At 39.8% G+C, this 17745-nt stretch overlaps 1 protein-coding gene across 1 annotated transcript; it reads right to left on the reverse strand.

Moving 5' to 3' along the window:
* Positions 1-6707: 6707 nt before the first annotated feature.
* vash1 (vasohibin 1) lies at positions 6708-14360 on the reverse strand. Its single transcript, XM_047345490.1, has 7 exons — positions 13508-14360; positions 12150-12238; positions 11813-11869; positions 11411-11485; positions 10190-10571; positions 9329-9438; positions 6708-7413 (listed from the first exon to the last, which is right to left on the reverse strand). The coding sequence occupies exons 1-7, from the start codon at positions 13721-13723 to the stop codon at positions 7344-7346; spliced, it is 999 nt and encodes a 332-aa protein (XP_047201446.1). The 5' UTR covers positions 13724-14360; the 3' UTR covers positions 6708-7343.
* Between the last annotated feature and the right edge of the window lie 3385 nt (positions 14361-17745).

The raw sequence follows: 17745 nt of genomic DNA on the forward strand, positions 1-17745 counted from the left end.
CTTGAGCCATACGTCACAGGTCGCTCATCTTGTAGGATCACAGCTCAGATGCCCTCAGAACTGGCATCAACAGACAGTTTCACAGGTTTGGTGACATCATAATACTTCAGAGCGGGTGCCCCGGTGATGAGCTTCTTTAACATTTCAAAGCTTTGTTGTTGTTGTTCCTCCCATTTATATTCAGCAGCTTTCTCAGCGGTGCAGCGACCTCAGACAGGTTCAGAATAAATTTCGCCAGATACTGCACCATTCCCATGAACCGCATCAATCCTAGCTTGTCTACTGGTGCCGGCATTCGCACAACGGCTCGGATCTTTTCCTCATCAGGTATCAGTCCTTTTGCACTGAGTGCGTGGCCTATATATTTGACCTCTGTCATCCTGAATTTGCATTTGTTTTTGTTGAATCTCAGGCCATTTTCATCTGCTCTTTGTAGCAGTTTTAGAAGTCTCTGATCATGTTGCTCCAGAGTATCGCCCCATACCAGCAGATCATCTATAATGTTGACCACACCATCCAACCCTTCGATCATCTGGGCCATGCTTCTTTGAAACACTTCATATGCCAAAGGGAAGGCGCTTAAAGCGGTACCTGCCAATAGGTGTGTTAAAGGTACATAATTAGGAGCTTTCCTCATCTAGTTTTATCTGATAAAATCCCTGGTTGGCATCCAATACAGAGAAATACTTGGCATTTGTGTCACAACTTCCTCTACAGTGAGAAGCGGACAATGCTCTCTTTCTATTGCAGTGTTAAGATCTTTAGGATCCATACAAATCCTTATTTTTGTTGGAGTAACAACTGTCACCATGCTGTTCACCCACTGAGTCGGTTCTGACTGCTTAGTGATGTCAGCTTTCTCCATTTTGTGTAGCTGCTCCAAGACTCTGTCCCTGATAGCAACAGGTATCCTCCTCGGTGCGTGAATCACAGGTTTTATCTTTGGGTTTAAATTTATGGTGTGTTCCCCAGGCAAGCATCCCAGTCCCGTAAACAGATGTAGGTATTGTTTCGGAACTGCAATCTTGTTTTCTACGCTGTAGTCTTTTCACCATCTTTAACTCCGTGCAAGTCTCTCTGCCAAGTATAGAAGAAACATCCTTCTGTATTATTTCAAAGTCAATTTTGTGTTTTTGACCCTTGTATGTGAATGTGAGCGATGTTCTGCCCATCTTGTGGCCAGAGTATGCAACCAACTTGCAGTTAGATGCATATTTTTTTGTCCAAATTCTACTCCTGCAACGTTTTGGCTGAAATTACATTACAGTCAGCCCCTGTGTCAAGTCAAAATTTCACTTTTTTCTTGTTTATGGTTAGTTCTTCAGACCACTTTTTTGTATCATTTTGTGATTTTTCAATAGGTTCAATGCTTTTCTTTTTAATTGCACCGATAAACATGTCTTCACCTTCCTCAGATTCTTGACTTTAACTGCGTGTAACTTTTGTCTTTCTTTGCTTGTTCGTACGACACATCTTTGCATAATGATTTTTCCTCTCACATTTCTTACATGTTAGGCCATAGGCTGGACACTTTTTTAAGCCCATGTTTATAACCACACCTAATACAGTCTATTTTCCTCTCATTGGCCACTTCTTTATATCCATGTTTTATGTTAACTCTTGTGCTGATTTTCAGCACCTCTACCTCTTCATGCAGGACTTTCATTTGTGTCAGTTCACTCGCTCGGCAGCGTGAGACCTGCCTCTCTGAGAAATCTAGCTCTAACTTGATCATCACGGATACCGCAGGCAATCCTGTCACGTATTAGTGAGTCACACAGGTTTCCGGATTCACATCCTTTCCTTTGTGCTTTAGGTCAGTTACATAGGCGTCTATTGTTTCTGGCGGTCCTTGAACTCTTGTGTCTGATGTATGGCACATTCTTTCTGGGCTCACAGTAATCTTGAACTTTTTGCTTGAATGGAGCTATTTTATTCCTTTCATCATTTGTGAAGACAAACGTGTTACTCGCTTTAATGGCTTCTTCTCCGGCAACATGCAGAAATGTAGCGCACTGAACCTCTTCTGATTTCATCGCCACGCCGCTAGCTATAGCGAATAGCTCGTATTGTTGAAGCCATGTCTTCCAATTTTCCGCCAGATTGCCCTGCAGGTTTAAGTTTGGTGGGGGTTTAAAGTGTGCCTTACTTGCTGTATTTCTCCCATTCAAACTTCTGACACCATGTTATGTCTTGTAGTGTGCCATGAAACGTGAGGATCGACTTGTGTAGGTAGGGTGGTAGCCAAACTGCGTATTCTTCTGTTACCAGACCGGAAAACCCCCGTGCCTTTCACAATAAAACAATTTCATACATTACAAAGTCCATGCGCCGCTCCTTCTGCACAAAAACATCCGTCACTTTCTGGTAAAAGTCCTCCTTTTCCTTCAGTTTTAAAAGTCTCTCCGTCTCAATAGAGATCACTGCCAGGGAAGAAAGCCTTCCGGCGATCTGGCTTTGAACATGAGTGGTCGATCGCTCATGTTTGGTGAGGCTTCTTTTCAAATTCATCAAGTCACAAAATCCCGCCTGAGTCCACACAGTCCCACAAGTCGAAAAAAGAAGGCAAGGGAAGCAGAAAAAGGCGATTTCTGGCAGAACATCCACAAAGCCAGTCTTTTCTTATGTACCACTCCATTTGAAAAGAGCGGGTGCCGTTCTGTTACGTACTTTGAAGCAAACCTTTCAGCTCCGGTGTTGTTCTTCCTTTACTTATTATTTCCTGCTTCCATTGAAAGTTCACTTTAGAAAGCCTTTTAAGTTTAGCGATGTAGTCATTCATGTTGACGTGAGAAGAGGCGAGAAAACAATAAATCTTTCGCTGCACGTGACTTACTCTGTATCGCTAGCTCGCTATCACTTACTCTGCAGTCCTGGAGTCACAAGACCAATGTCTGGGAACACAAGCGCCCCCTACCATGAGGCAAGAACATTGCCTGCCTCACCTCGAATCTGTTCTCTGCCGTTTATGATCGCTCAGGACACGAAACACGTTACACACACACAGTTGGTGACAAAAAACTATGACGTAAGAACGCTGTAAAAAACAATGTGTATGTAAAGGGGGAAACTCGCATCTGACGGGATTTATAGCCGTAACACCGGCACTACGTTTACTGGCGGTGAGGAGTGTGACAGCGCATGCGCAACGCGAATCGACTAAGATTTAGTATCAGTGAACATGAATGTGATTGAAAGGTGAATATTTAAAGGGGTAAAGAGTTTCTGGGCCATAAGCTTCCTTCTTGCAACAAAAAAAAAAAAAAGATAGATGATTGAAAATGCACTATAAAAAACATATTAAATGTAATTTAATACCTATTGTGCAGCATCTGGACAATTTTAGGATTTTTTTAGGCCTAAAATTGAGATTGGTGAATTTTACTCTCATAATTATATTCACATTCTTTTAAAAAATATATTATGCTGAAATCCAACACTCTGGCTCTTCTGCTTTCCTTTTATAAAGTAGTTAACCGAAGAGGGCTTGTGTTTACATTTCAGCCTGCTCTCATCATTGCGCTGCCCTTCAGCTCAGAGCTTGCGTTTTAGGCAAATCCTGGTCAGATACATTCCCTGTCTTACATCCAGGCAATTTATTATAGTTTCATAAATCACATTAGCTGATGGATTTGGAAACACGGCATATTCACTCACAAAATAAAAATTCCTACGAAAAGAAATTGATATGACTCTTTATTGTGATCCTGTAAACTGTGTCTTTTGACACAGAACAACTGCATTACAGAACACTGAAGAGACAACACTCAGTGAGCAGATAAAAATGTTGACGTGGCAACATTCAGAAGAGCGCTAAGTGTTTACTGATCACAAACACTGTGGGTACCATAAAATGACAATTTCCAGTAAAAAATCCCAAATCTCAGATAAAAGTGCAGTAAAAAAATCTTTACAGCTATTTGACAACACTTAAGGCAAGTGAAAGATGCTACAATTAAAATGTAGAAACAGAAAAAGCTGGTTTACCAAACATGCAGTTTCAGTCAGAGGTTTACATGAGGAGAACATGACTACATCTTAATTTTGGGCTTTTGATGTTGCTTTTGAGACATTCTATTTCCAAGGTTAAAGGTTACAAGAAATGTGTAAACAAGTTATAATTTATTGTGGACTTTCTCTGATCCATACGCTTTTGCAAGCATCAGCAAATGTCTACCATAGTTCTGACTGGATATTTGACCACTCCTCTTGGCAGAATTGATCAATTGTTCAGTTTTCCGGACCGGACCCGACTTGTAAGCATAGTTCGTCCGTTCAATATTCTTAAGATTGACTCTTGGGAAGGTGTTTCCAAACACTGATCCATTCCAGAACCAGTTTTGGTGTGTGTTTGGGATTATTATCCTGTTGTTGTCCCAACTCTGTCCAGGTTTCAACCATACCTATCACCTAAATGAAAGTCGCAGCTACCCACAATAAGAAGTCAAATGTTTTGTGGGGAAGAGTTTTTATGGTCCAGGAGACAAAGACTGAGCTACATTATCTGGTCACAATGTAACAGTTTTTGTGTGGTGTCAAGGTAAGGCTTTCAAACCTAAGGACGGTGAAACAACTATCAAGCATGTAGGTGGCAGCATCAAGCTGAGGGTCTGTTTTGCTGCCAGTTGTACTCATGCTGGTCACAAACTGGCTAAAATATTGAAGACATAGCACTATCTACAAATAACTTAATAATTTAAGAAATAAGTAGTTGGAACTTTAGCTCAATTGGGTTTTCACAATGATCCCAAACACTCATGTAAACTGGTTTGGGAATGGAAAATGCAGGCCAACGTCAAGCTCCACAAACTTAACACTGTTGAAACCTTGTGGACTATACTCAAAGTTTGGGCTCAAACCAGGAAACCAACCAATACCGATGATGAGTGCATGTAAACCTCTGACCAGAACTGCACGTTAGAGTTCTAATCTTTGCCACCTACACTGAAGGCAGTGTTGGTTAGTTGGTAGCTATAGGTGCCTAATTTTAATATCCTCAAAGGTTTTGGATTGTTCACTACTCACCTATTTACACGTGAAGACATATATATATATATATATATATATATAGAGAGAGAGAGAGAGAGAGAGAGATCAGGATGACAATGCACCAATACACACAGCAAGACTGGTGAAAGATTGGTTTGATGAACATGAAAGTGAAGTTGAACATCTCCCATGGCCTGAGTTGTCTTTATTTTCATGACTATGAATATTGTAGCTTCACACTGAAGGCATCAAAACTATAAATTAACACATGTGGAATTATATACTGAACAAAAACGTGTGAAACAACTGAAAATATGTCTTATATTCTAGGTTCTTCAAAGTAGCCACCTTTTGCTTTGATTACTGCTCCGAACACTCTTGGCATTCTGTTGATGAGCTTCAAGAGGTAGTCACCTGAAATGGTTTTCACTTCACAGGTGTGCCCTGTCAGGTTTAATAAGTGGGATTTCAAGCCTTATAAATGGGGTTGGGACCATCAGTTGTGTTGTGCAGGAGGTGGGTACAGTACACAGCTGATAGTCCTACTGAATAGACTGTTAGAATTTGTATTATGGCAAGAAAAAAGCAGCTAAGTAAAGAAAAACGAGTGGCCATCATTACTTTAAGAAATTAAGGTCAGTCAGTCCGAACAATTGGAAAAACTTTGAAAGTGTCCCCAAGTGCAGTTGCAAAAACCATCAAGCGATAAGTTCATCCGAGTCACCAGCCTCAGAAATCGCAGGTTAACAGCAGCTCAGATTAGAGAACAGGTCAATGCCACACAGAGTTCTAGCACCAGACACATCTGTAGAACAACTGTTAAGAGGAGACTGTGTGAATCAGGCCTTCATGGTAAAATAGCTGCTAGGAAACCACTGCTGAGGACAGGCAACAAGCAGAAGAGACTTGTTTGGGCTAAAGAACACAATGAATGGACATTAGACCAGTGGAAATCTGTGCTTTGGTCTGATGAGTCCAAGTTTGAGATCTTTGGTTCCAACCACCGTGTCTTTGTGCGGCGCAGAAGAGGTGAACGGATGGACTCTACATGCCTGGTTCCCACCGTGAAGCATGGAGGAGGAGGTGTGATGGTGTGGGGGTGCTTTGCTGGTGACACTGTTGGGGATTTATTCAAAATTGAAAGCATACTGAACCAGCATGGCTACCACAGCATCTTGCAGCGGCATGCTATTCCAACCGGTTTGCATTTAGTTGGACCATCATTTATTTTTCAACAGGACAATGACCCCAAACACACCTCCAGGCTGTGTAAGGGCTATTTGACCAAGAAGGAGAGTGATGGGGTGCTGCGCCAGATGACCTGGCCTCCACAGTCACCGGACCTGAACCCAATCGAGATGGTTTGGGGTGAGCTGGACCGCAGAGTGAAGGCAAAAGGGCCAACAAGTGCTAAGCATCTCTGGGAACTCCTTCAAGACTGTTGGAAAACCATTTCAGGTGACTACCTCTTGAAGCTCATCAACAGAATGCCAAGAGTGTGTGGAGCAGTAATCAAAGCAAAAGGTGGCTACTTTGAAGAACCTAGAATATAAGACATATTTTTAGTTGTTTCACACTTTTTTGTTCAGTATATAATTCCACATGTGTTAATTCATAGTTTTGATGCCTTCAGTGTGAAGCTACAATATTCATAGTCATGAAAATAAAGACAACTCTTTGAATCAGAAGGTGTGTACAAACTTTTATATATATACATATATATATATATATATATATATATATATATATATATATATATGTATATATTATTTTACTTTATTTTATTTATTTATTTTTTCCATTTGTAGCTAACTGGAAATGCAGAACCAAACTTTGTTTTTCTGTAGAGAAAACAGATTTTGGGATCATTACAATAATTTTTCCCAAATAAAACAAGGCACAAGGGTAGCAGATATAAACAAGTTACTACACATGTATCTGTTGTCTAGTGGAGTCTAGGTGGTACTATACTAAACAATTTGTCTTAAACTTACAGTACAGTGATGCAGATTGTAGAAAAGCCTAACAGCATAAAGATGTGATATGTAAATCAATGCATGTACACTTTTAAACATTATTCTGGGTTAAGGTACCAAAACTGCACTTATGTATTTATATAAAAAAATGATCTGCACATTTACTCCCTCTTTATAAAGAGGGAGCTTTGTCAGCACCAATTACTGCAACGGTTGCAGGAAACAAAAACCTGTAACAACATAAGGAGAGCTGAATGAGGCGTTTATCCAAGGAAGAACAGTTGCTGGTGACCCATTCCAGAATAGGTCAATGTTTACTCAAAGGAAGTCACCAGGTGGGTCCATCATGCAGGTGTGTGGTAACAACAGAATCCTTCTTCAGACTCTAATCTGGTATCCGTTAATACTGGTAGGTTTTTGCTCCAAAACCTTCTTCTCTCCAGAGGGGCTGCAAGAAGAACACAATAATTTCAAAATAAAGAAAAACATGTATGTTTATACATGAAAGCTGGGATTAATTTTCATTCTTTTGACTGAGGCCATGATAAATTTTCCGTATAAATACTGTTAAAATTCCAGGTTTCCAAACATCTTTTGTCTGCATAAATGTGCACACCCTTAAACTAACACTTTGATTCTTTGTAGAATAGATCTTTTGATTTTATTACAGCACTCAGTCTTTTTGGGTGAACATTTACCAGCATTGCACATCTTGACTGGGCCATGATGGCCGATTCTTCTTTGCAAAAACACACCAAATCTTTGGGAGCGCCAGAACATCTATGTACAGGCTTATTTATCACTCCAAAAATCAGTTCTAATCCAAGCTCTGGCTGGACCAGCTTAAAATTGTTATCTTCTTCGGGTGAAACCTTTCTTTTGTTGATTTTGGGGATTTTTTCTCCTCATCATCAGTTTTCCAGCAGAAGCCTGAATGTTTTTTTTTTCTAGCTAAAGAAAAACGGTTCCAAAGAATGATGCTGCCACCACCATGCTTCACTGTCAGTATGGTGTTTTTTTGGTGATGTGTTTTTAGTGCCAAACCTTTTGGAATTATGGCCAGAATGTTCAATCCTGGATTCATCAGAACATAACACACTGTACCACAGGTTTATGGGTGACTTCAAATGTGGTTTTGCTAAATTTAGCTAGGCTTCTATGTTTCATCATTGTAAGAAAAAGCTTCCATCTCGATATACCCCAAAGACCACTCATACAGTGTTTAACCCTTTCTCTCTCCTAGACATGGCAATTGACTGAGCTTTTACTGTAACAAACTCTATGTGCTCTCTTTCAGACTCTAACCTTGAAAACTGGCTCAGAGTTTATCTGTTCTTTCTTTCTAGATGAAACGACTAAAGGAGCTACATCCATTAACATTTACTTTTTCTTCCCATAGAAAGTACTCCTGGATCAGTGCTTCTGTGTTCTTTTTGTGTCTCTGCTCTGTTCTCTCAAACCCCCAGTCGGTCGTGGCAGACGGCCGCTCACATTGAGCCTGGTTCTGCTGGAGGTTTCTTCCTGTTAAAAGGGAGTTCTTTCTCTCCACTGTCGCTACATGCATGCTCAGTATGAGGGATTGCTGCAAAGTCAACGCCAGTGACTGTCCACTGTCTCTACATGCTCATCCAGGAGGAGTGAATGCTGCAAGTCACTGACTGGATGCAATCTGCTGGGTTTCCTTAGACAGAAAAACTTTTTATCCGATTTGAATAAATAACTGAATCTGACTGCACTGTTCAATGGTTAGGATTAATTGGAATGTATGAACCTGACTTTTGTGAAGTGCCTTGAAACAACATGTGTTGTGAATTGGTGCTATATAAATAAACTGAATTGAATTCATATGAACACTATGGGAGATTGTCATCACATGTACTTCACAGCCAGTACTTGCCAGAAATCCCACTCTATATAGGGATGTCTTTTTACGAAAAATGTTGCCCCATATTTTCTCCAAATGATTTTCTATGTTATATGGTTTACCTCTAATAAACCTAATGCCTAGACATTATTTTGTACTCTTCTCCTGACTCATACCTTTTTACAATAAGATCCAATAAAAGCCAACAAGAACAGGTGTGTGGTGACTCCTTGTTTAACACCAGTTTGAATGTGGAGGTAATTCTGAACACAGCCACATCCCTAGTTATAGGGCATGCACACCTTTTCAACAACATATTATTTAATTTCTTTTCCCCAAAAAATATTTCAGTTTCTTTTTCACTTGTGTTTTACAGGTTTTAAGTCACATTAAAGCAGGAAAAAAGTTGTAGTTTGTTTTTGACTAATTTATGTCTGCTGAACATTAAGTGATTGCAGTGCCTGTACTGTTTCAAATAAGAGTGTGTGATCAATCCTACCGTCTCTCAACTCGACTGATCCTCCGGATGGGGCTGCCTGGTCCTTTGAGAGGAGAACCCATGCTGTTTCTCCTGTCTTTAGTAGGAGAGGGAGGTGCTGGCTTTCCAATCTGCAAAAAATAAATTAAATCACTTTTTAAAAATTATATCTGGACATCAACAGTCCCTCAGTTCTCCCCTTCTCGTATGCCCGTAGCTTTAATCTGTGCATGCTTTTAAAGTGATTGTGCTGAGCACTCAGTAGAAAGGCCTCTTACTGATGGATGGAGCCATCTTTGCACAAAGTAGTCATTGCATTACTTTTATTATCCACAATGCCCTGCATCATGGCCACACTCAATATCTTGGCATGAGAGGTGATTTCAGAGAAACTGCCTCTCAACCAGTAGATCAACTCAGAGTATTACTGTCTTCACAAAGAAGAAAACAAAGGAAATACGGGCGCATCTTAAGTAATTACACTATGATGAGAAAGGTAATCTATTTCAGTAATTATGTTCAAGAGGAGGTTTACTTATTTTTTTGTAAAAATGTGATAATTTTGGTAGTTTTGCTCATTATGTCTTATCGCTAATACGAATCCAAAATTCAGCTTCTGGGAGAATTATAATATTACATAACATTAATAAAAAAATGTTTTTAAAGAAAAATGTCACAACTGTGTTATGGCTTACATAATCACAGGGAAGACTGCTGACTTGACAGTTTTCCAGCTAAATACGAAATTTCAATTTCTCAAATAACTTTTTGTGATTTCTTTGGTGTTCCTGCTCCAGGACACAGCACAAATCTATAAAAAAAAGTAATCACCATCAGCAATAAATTAGATACAAAAGCAAGAAGTTTGAAGCAAAACTGTACCTTGAGCCTCATGTCTCGAGTGTGTCTCTCCAGCTCCTTCCGTAACTCTTCCTTGCTCAGCTTGTCCACGTCCAGAATGGAGTGTTTCCACTCTATCTGCTCCACACTATGAGGGTCATGGGACACGTACTGGCCAATTTTAATTTTGCGCAGGTTGTGCCAGTAGCCCCTGTAGGCTCCTTCAAATTCCTGAACCAAGTCCATGAGTGTTCGAAACTCCAGAGGCTTAAACATGAGGTCCTCCCTTCGACTCATGCCCAGTGCACCGAAGCGGCCCCCGCTGTGAACCCCGAGCACAATGTGGTAGAAGTGGTTCCCTGAGAACTGAGATTTAAAGCTGAGCGGGAATCGCTCCACACCGGGCATGCTGTTTGTGAGATGACTATGCCATTATATGTCAAGGAAATGGACATCAGGATTTAAATTCTGGATTGTGGAGGCAACAAAATGGTTAAAAAGCATGTATGATAAAAACTGATTTTTTTTTTTTAACTGAGCTTCCATGTTGACTTCATCAGACAGAAATGACAGCTTCATATTCAGATTATCATTCAAAAGTCTGCATCCAGGTAACCTTCTATATTACAATGCTGGCCACATTTATTACCCTCCTGGTAAAGACACAGATCCTGCACCAAATTTAACAGCAGCCATATTCATCTGGAGAGTTTACTGCTGAAAAGCTCAATCTTAATCTAATCTGACTCACTTTGGCCAATTCTATGCATTTGCTTTTGTGATGGTAGAAAGGAAAAAAGGCCGTTTCCTGGCATGACCTCCCAAAAAACTGGTTGACCTATATACTGTATAGTATTAAATTGTTGTTATGGAGACATGGTCACCTCACAATGCCACTCTTCATGAGAAAATAGGAGAAAATAAGAGGAAGTTGTGGATGGTAAATAAAAGTTCCTAGACAAAATCAACTTATCGACTAGAATGGTGCGACAACATTTAATTAGTAGGAATTTTCAGCAACACCAAGAGCGATTTCCCCCAGTGAATAAGTGTACATTGGGGTTTTCTAAAATGTTTAAATGGGTGATTATGCTGCTGCAATAAAAGATACCTTTTTAGACATCTTTACCAATAAGTAAGAGGAAAATAACAGGTTTGTTTTGTCACTTTTAGAAAAAATCTTAAGCCAGATTCATAACTGCAATTAAAGATACATTTAACTCAATCTGAATCATGCAACGTACTCTACGACTTTAAAGATACATGGCCAGGATCACCGCCTCTAAACATTTGATCGGCAGAGCTTCTCTTGTCATCTCTTTAGCAATGTCCATCAACCTGTGAAAACAAATGAAACAGATATGCAATATGTATGTTTTCATAAAACATAAACAGTAAATCTACTTCCAATCATGTGCTAAGACTGCTCTAGTTTCCATAAGGTCAACATGATTTCCATCCGCCAAGGAAATGGAACCCAAATCGAATAGAGCAAGGTCAGGAAGTGTGTTTCAGGCATCTCCTGACTGACATTAGCAGCTACTTGAGAAGCCCTGGGGTAAACAAGAGACACAGCTAATCCACATGGATCCCTGGCAGATGCAGCACCATCTAAGCTACCATCTGAGAACAGAGCTTCTTGCTTTTAAAGTAAGAGTAACTCACGCAGTGAGAGGACGGCTTTTCTTTATCTCAAAAAACTGTGTTCCTGTGTGATTGTACCTGTGAGATACAGTTAAGGTAGAACAGTTAAAGGGTTATGTAACATAGCATGAACAGAGAGGAGGGCACAGCTCTTTAGTGCTTTGTTATATTCATAGGCTGCTGATTAATTATGAATGAATCTTTGCACAAAGTGGAAACCATGGGTTTGGTTAATACTGAATGTAGAGTCTACACTCTTGGCCTATATTACAGAAATTTGCTCATTTAATTTTCTAAAATCAACCCGCCTACTAACATATTAAATAAAAGTAAGTATCGTAAATGCATGGAAGGATACTGTAATTCCCTGATGTACTTCTGTATGGCTTCCAGGCGCTGTGGGATGGTAGTTGTAGGTTGGTATGTAGGCACACTTGGTACTAAAATCTGTTGGAACAAACAACAGCATTACTACAACAATCACAATGTTCACTGCAACTTGAGGCAAAGCAGTGCATGGCTTCTTTAATTGGACAGCAGAATATATATGCAAGAAATTTCAAAGAGCTTTACAGGAAAATTAAGGAATAAAAGTTAAAAGAATTCAGTTAAATTAATACAGTTAAAAACATAATTATAAAAACATTTTTACAATTTCAGCACTATGTTAAAAGAAAGAGGCAGAAAAAAATGGTAATTAAAAACAAATAGTTGAGACATTAAAAAAGGACTGATTAAGTCATCTTTGACCTTTATGGGAAAGTTGTTGCCTCCTCTTATTTAGTTCTTGTCCTTGGAATGCTTAATAACACGGATGTGGTCACATGAGGAGTCTAAATGGTTCACATCTGACAAGCAGCTCTGAAATGTAATTAGGCCCAAGACCTTTCAATGGCTCACAGATATATTAATTAAAAAAAAGTCCTTTTAGACACAGGGAGCGAGTGCATTGATTTAAGGTTTTGATCATTTTTCCTTGAGTTGGTAAGGACTCTGCCAGCAGCATTTTGCATGATCTATAGCTGTCTGATTGTTCTTTTTACAGATACTTAAAGACAGTATGACAATAATCTAACCTACTGAATGTAAAAGCTAACAGTGGTATCTCTGTGTTTTGTTTTGACAGGAAATCCTTTATGCTGGCAATGTTTTTAAAATGGTAGGTGGCTGACTTAGTTATAGACTTTTAGATGTTAAAATCTTGGTCACCAATGTTTTTGCATGCTTTGTGGTCATGTAGTCAATGACTCATGTGGTGACAAAAATATAAACCTGTGTGTCATCAGCATCATGATGTAGTAAAAGACGCTATAACACTCCAAAAGCCGAGTTGGGGCAGCATGGAAATGTTGAAGTAAAAGTGGCCTGAGAACTGAGCCAGGAGGAACAACACATGTGCTCTTTACTTTCTCACATTTATAATTGCCAATTGACAAAGTAGTCCTAGTCTGCCAAGTAATCTTGGAGCAAATTTAATAGAGCACCAGTCAATCCCACACAGGTTCCACTCTACCAGTCAGTGTGTTATGAACAACTGTGTCAAATGCAGCACTGATATCCAGTAATACCAATACTTTTTTCTTTTCCAAACGGGAATCAGCTTTTTGATAATCTGCCTTTTAAATAACCTTTGCTAAAATGTTTGGTTAGATAAGGGCCTGTAACTATTTCTGTCCATTTTTAAAAACTAATTAATGTCCTGTAAGTTCACTTTACCTTGGGCAGTTCAGTGGCACCCCTTATTTCCCTGGCCATAGCTTCACCATCTGGGTGGATTCTGGTCACATGACGCCACATCCTCTCCCAAGTCTCCTCATCCATTGGGAGGCCTCCTCTGTTTACATAGAATGGTACCCCTCCATCCCTCAACTCTTCTTCCCCATCATCCTCTTCATCCCTCTCCTCTGTGGAGCACGCTGTGGCTCTCAGCATGCCTCCTTCAGCAGGCAGTCACACAGTCCAAACACAGACAATTCCTGCCTTGGGTTACTTCACTGGTTAATCAGCTTGCAGGTATACAGCAGGTTCCAGCAGCAGATGGTCATCTCATGACCTCCCGGAGATTATGGCATCAGTGAAGCTGGTAAATCTATTTTTAGTTGTTAAACCTAAGCAGGAATTTAAAAAGTGAAATGTAAAGAATATTCAAGCACACTGGAGGCCTGCTGGCAAACAACTATGCATGCTTATTAACAGGACAATAAAGGCAACTTAATATATCTCAAGAAAATGATCCTAATATTAACCCTGTTCATTTTTCAACATGATGTATTCATATTCTCTCCAATGCAACGCCGCTACCGAGTCTGTGGGAGGGCTGAGTTTGCAGGCAACAAAGTATTAGAAAATCCTAATTCCCTGTACCGCTAGAGGTCATTCACGCCTCAAATAAGCAACAATTCAATGTTCCTCTGGGATCCAATCTCTGCGACTTTCTCAATCCGTTCAAATTACGCCCATTTTACAAAATCCTTTCCTTCCAATCCTCCCGGTTCATTGTTCCTGCAGATGCTCTTCTGCATTGGTTTCTGAGTCCAACGAGCCGCTCAGACACTCCCCGACCTTAAACTACTGCGCATGCGCTCGTCTTGGAACATGATCTCAGCGGTGACAAGTGTTGCATTTAGGTGCTCCTCGTAATTAAATCGGCGAATTACATTTATAGTTCCATTTCAGTAAATTAAAACATCATCAAAAGGTACATTTATTTAAAAAATTTACATCAAGAGGTTAAACCCATATTTTATTGATTCAAACAACATCATTTCGACGATTATGGCTAACAGCTGATGAAAACCCAAAAATTCGGTTTCTCAATGAAATTAGAATGTTACATAAAACCAATATTTTTTTTTTAAAACAGAGAGGTTAAGTTATGGCCATGTTTTGGCCTAAATAACCATGAAGTGTGCTAACTTAAAAGTTGTCCAGCACACAACCTCCATAAACTATTCACACAGTGCTGTATCCAAGCATATTAAAAAGTTAAGTAGAAGGGAAAATGTGGTAAAAAAGGTGCACAAGCACAGATGTTGTTTAAGTTCATTTCTTTTCATCATTGCTTTAGCCCTTTCAATATACCTCCTGCTTGAATTAGTGTAAAACATAAAATAGGATTTAAAAAAAATAAATAAATAGAAGGAATTCAAAATGAGCAAATACTTGCAAAAAAACCCCTCTAAGTTCATCAATTTGAACATTAAATATCTTGTCTTTGTAGTGTATTCAGTTGCATATAAGTTGTACTGCAGTTTGAGTAATTATACCAACAGTCACACCTGTGACACACCAGATGACCACAGAGGCTATGCAGGTCCTTCTCAAAATATTAGCATATTGTGATAAAGTTAATTATTTTCCATAATGTAATGATGAAAATTTAACATTCATATATTTTAGATTTATTGCACACTAACTGAAATATTTCAGGTCTTTTATTGTCTTAATACGGATGATTTTGGCATACAGCTCATGAAAACCCAAAATTCCTATCTCACAAAATTAGCATATTTCATCCGACCAATAAAAGAAAAGTGTTTTTAATACAAAAAACGTCAACCTTCAAATAATCATGTACAGTTATGCACTCAATACTTGGCCGGGAATCCTTTTGCAGAAATGACTGCTTCAGTGCGGCGCGGCATGGAGGCAATCAGCCTGTGGCACTGCTGAGGTCTTATGGAGGCCCAGGATGCTTCGATAGCGGCCTTTAGCTCATCCAGAGTGTTGGGTCTTGAGTCTCTCAACGTTCTCTTCACAATATCCCACAGATTCTCTATGGGGTTCAGGTCAGGAGAGTTGGCAGGCCAATTGAGCACAGTGATACCATGGTTAGTAAACCATTTACCAGTGGTTTTGGCACTGTGAGCAGGTGCCAGGTCGTGCTGAAAAATGAAATCTTCATCTCCATAAAGCTTTTCAGCAGATGGAAGCATGAAGTGCTCCAAAATCTCCTGATAGCTAGCTGCATTGACCCTGCCCTTGATAAAACACAGTGGACCAACACCAGCAGCTGACACTTCACCCCAGACCATCACTGACTGTGGGTACTTGACACTGGACTTCTGGCATTTTGGCATTTCCTTCTCCCCAGTCTTCCTCTAGACTCTGGCACCTTGATTTCCAAATGACATGCAGAATTTGCTTTCATCCGAAAAAAGTACTTTGGACCACTGAGCAACAGTCCAGTGCTGCTTCTCTGTAGCCCAGGTCAGGCGCTTCTGCCGCTGTTTCTGGTTCAAAAGTGGCTTGACCTGGGGAATGCGGCACCTGTAGGCCATTTCCTGCACACGCCTGTGCACGGTGGCTCTGGATGTTTCTACTCCAGACTCAGTCCACTGCTTCCACAGGTCCCCCAAGGTCTGGAATCGGCCCTTCTCCACAATCTTCCTCAAGGTCCGGTCACCTCTTCTCGTTGTGCAGCGTTTTCTGCCACACTTTTTCCTTCCCACAGACTTCCCACTGAGGTGCCTTGATACACCACTCTGGGAACAGCCTATTCGTTCAGAAATTTCTTTCTGTGTCTTACCCTCTTGCTTGAGAGTGTCAATAGTGGCCTTCTGGACAGCAGTCAGGTCGGCAGTCTTACCCATGATTGGGGTTTTGAGTGATGAACCAGGCTGGGAGTTTTAAAGGCCTCAGGAATCTTTTGCAGGTGTTTAGTTAACTCGTTGATTCAGATGATTAGGTTCATAGCTCGTTTAGAGACCCTTTTAATGATATGCTAATTTTGTGAGATAGAAATTTTGGGTTTTCATGAGCTGTATGCCAAAATCATCCGTATTAAGACAATAAAAGACCTGAAATATTTCAGTTAGTGTGCAATGAATCTAAAATATATAAATGTTAAATTTTCATCATGACATTATGGAAAATAATGAACTTAATCACAATATGCTAATATTTTGAGAAGGACCTGTATATGTCTACGTCATTCCTACAGAATCTTCTCGCGGAAGCAAGAATTATGAGTGACAGATGAATATCTGGAAGTCATCCGGGATTCATAGAACCGGAGTTACATACGTAACTTTCGTTTTAATCCGTGAGGCAGACACCCTGTCTACTTTTAAGGCTAGGCTTAAAACTTTCCGTTTTGATAAAGCTTATAGTTAGAGTGGCTTAGGTTATCCTGAGCTATCTCTGTAGTTATGCTGCTATAGGCTTAGGCTGCTAGAGGACGTAATGACCACTTTCACTCTCTCTGCTACATTCTCATACTACTCTCCATCTTTGCGTTATTTGCTGTTATTTCAGCTTTTAACTTTATGTGTTGTTTCTTCTCATCCAAGAACCTACATCTGGCCTAACTGTAATGTATGTGCCTGACTTGAAATCTGTATGATTCGATTGAATTGACTTTGTAAAGTGCCTTGAGATGATATGTTGTGAATTGGAGCTATATAAATAAAACTGAATTGAATTGAATCCAAAGTCCTCTCCTCAGATGAAAATTGAATTAGCATTTCATTAAGAAATGAAGGTAGAGTCTACCGCAGCCATCTACCAGGAAAATTTAGAACTCTACATGCTGCCAAGCCTTATGGAGATGCAGATTTTTCTTCCCAGCAGGACTTAACACCTGCATGCACTCTGTAATGACAATGGTATTACTGTGCTTGGTCTCATCTGATCTAAACCCCATAGAGAATCTATGGGGTTTAGATCCGGTGACCAAACAATCCAGTCAAATTGATGGTCGCTACTAAAGAAACCTGGGCTCCTTAAAACACCTCAGCAGAACCTCAGCCTGATTGCCTCCATGCCACATTGCATGGATGCAATAATTCATGCAAAAGGAGGCCCAAGCAAGTATTCTGTACAGTATATAAACATGCTTTTTAGTAGGCGGACATATCTGCATTATAAATTCTTTTTAACTGGTCTTGTAGTATGCATGTCATACACAACTTGCAGTAATATGTAGTCATGTATTATTTAAATTTTCTGAGAAA

This window comes from Girardinichthys multiradiatus, chromosome 19 (genome assembly GCF_021462225.1).
Source record: "Girardinichthys multiradiatus isolate DD_20200921_A chromosome 19, DD_fGirMul_XY1, whole genome shotgun sequence".
NCBI lineage: Eukaryota > Metazoa > Chordata > Actinopteri > Cyprinodontiformes > Goodeidae > Girardinichthys > Girardinichthys multiradiatus.

Excerpts from the sequence above, each read along its gene's own strand:
- vash1 (XM_047345490.1), bottom strand. The coding sequence starts at position 13,723 with ATGCTGAGAGCCACAGCGTGCTCCACAGAGGAGAGGGATGAAGAGGAT. Across the intron at positions 12,239-13,507 it reads GTGCCACTGAACTGCCCAAG|ATTTTAGTACCAAGTGTGCC; the intron begins GTAAAGTGAACT and ends TTGTTCCAACAG. Across the intron at positions 7,414-9,328 it reads ATCAGTCGAGTTGAGAGACG|CCCCTCTGGAGAGAAGAAGG; the intron begins GTAGGATTGATC and ends TTCTTCTTGCAG.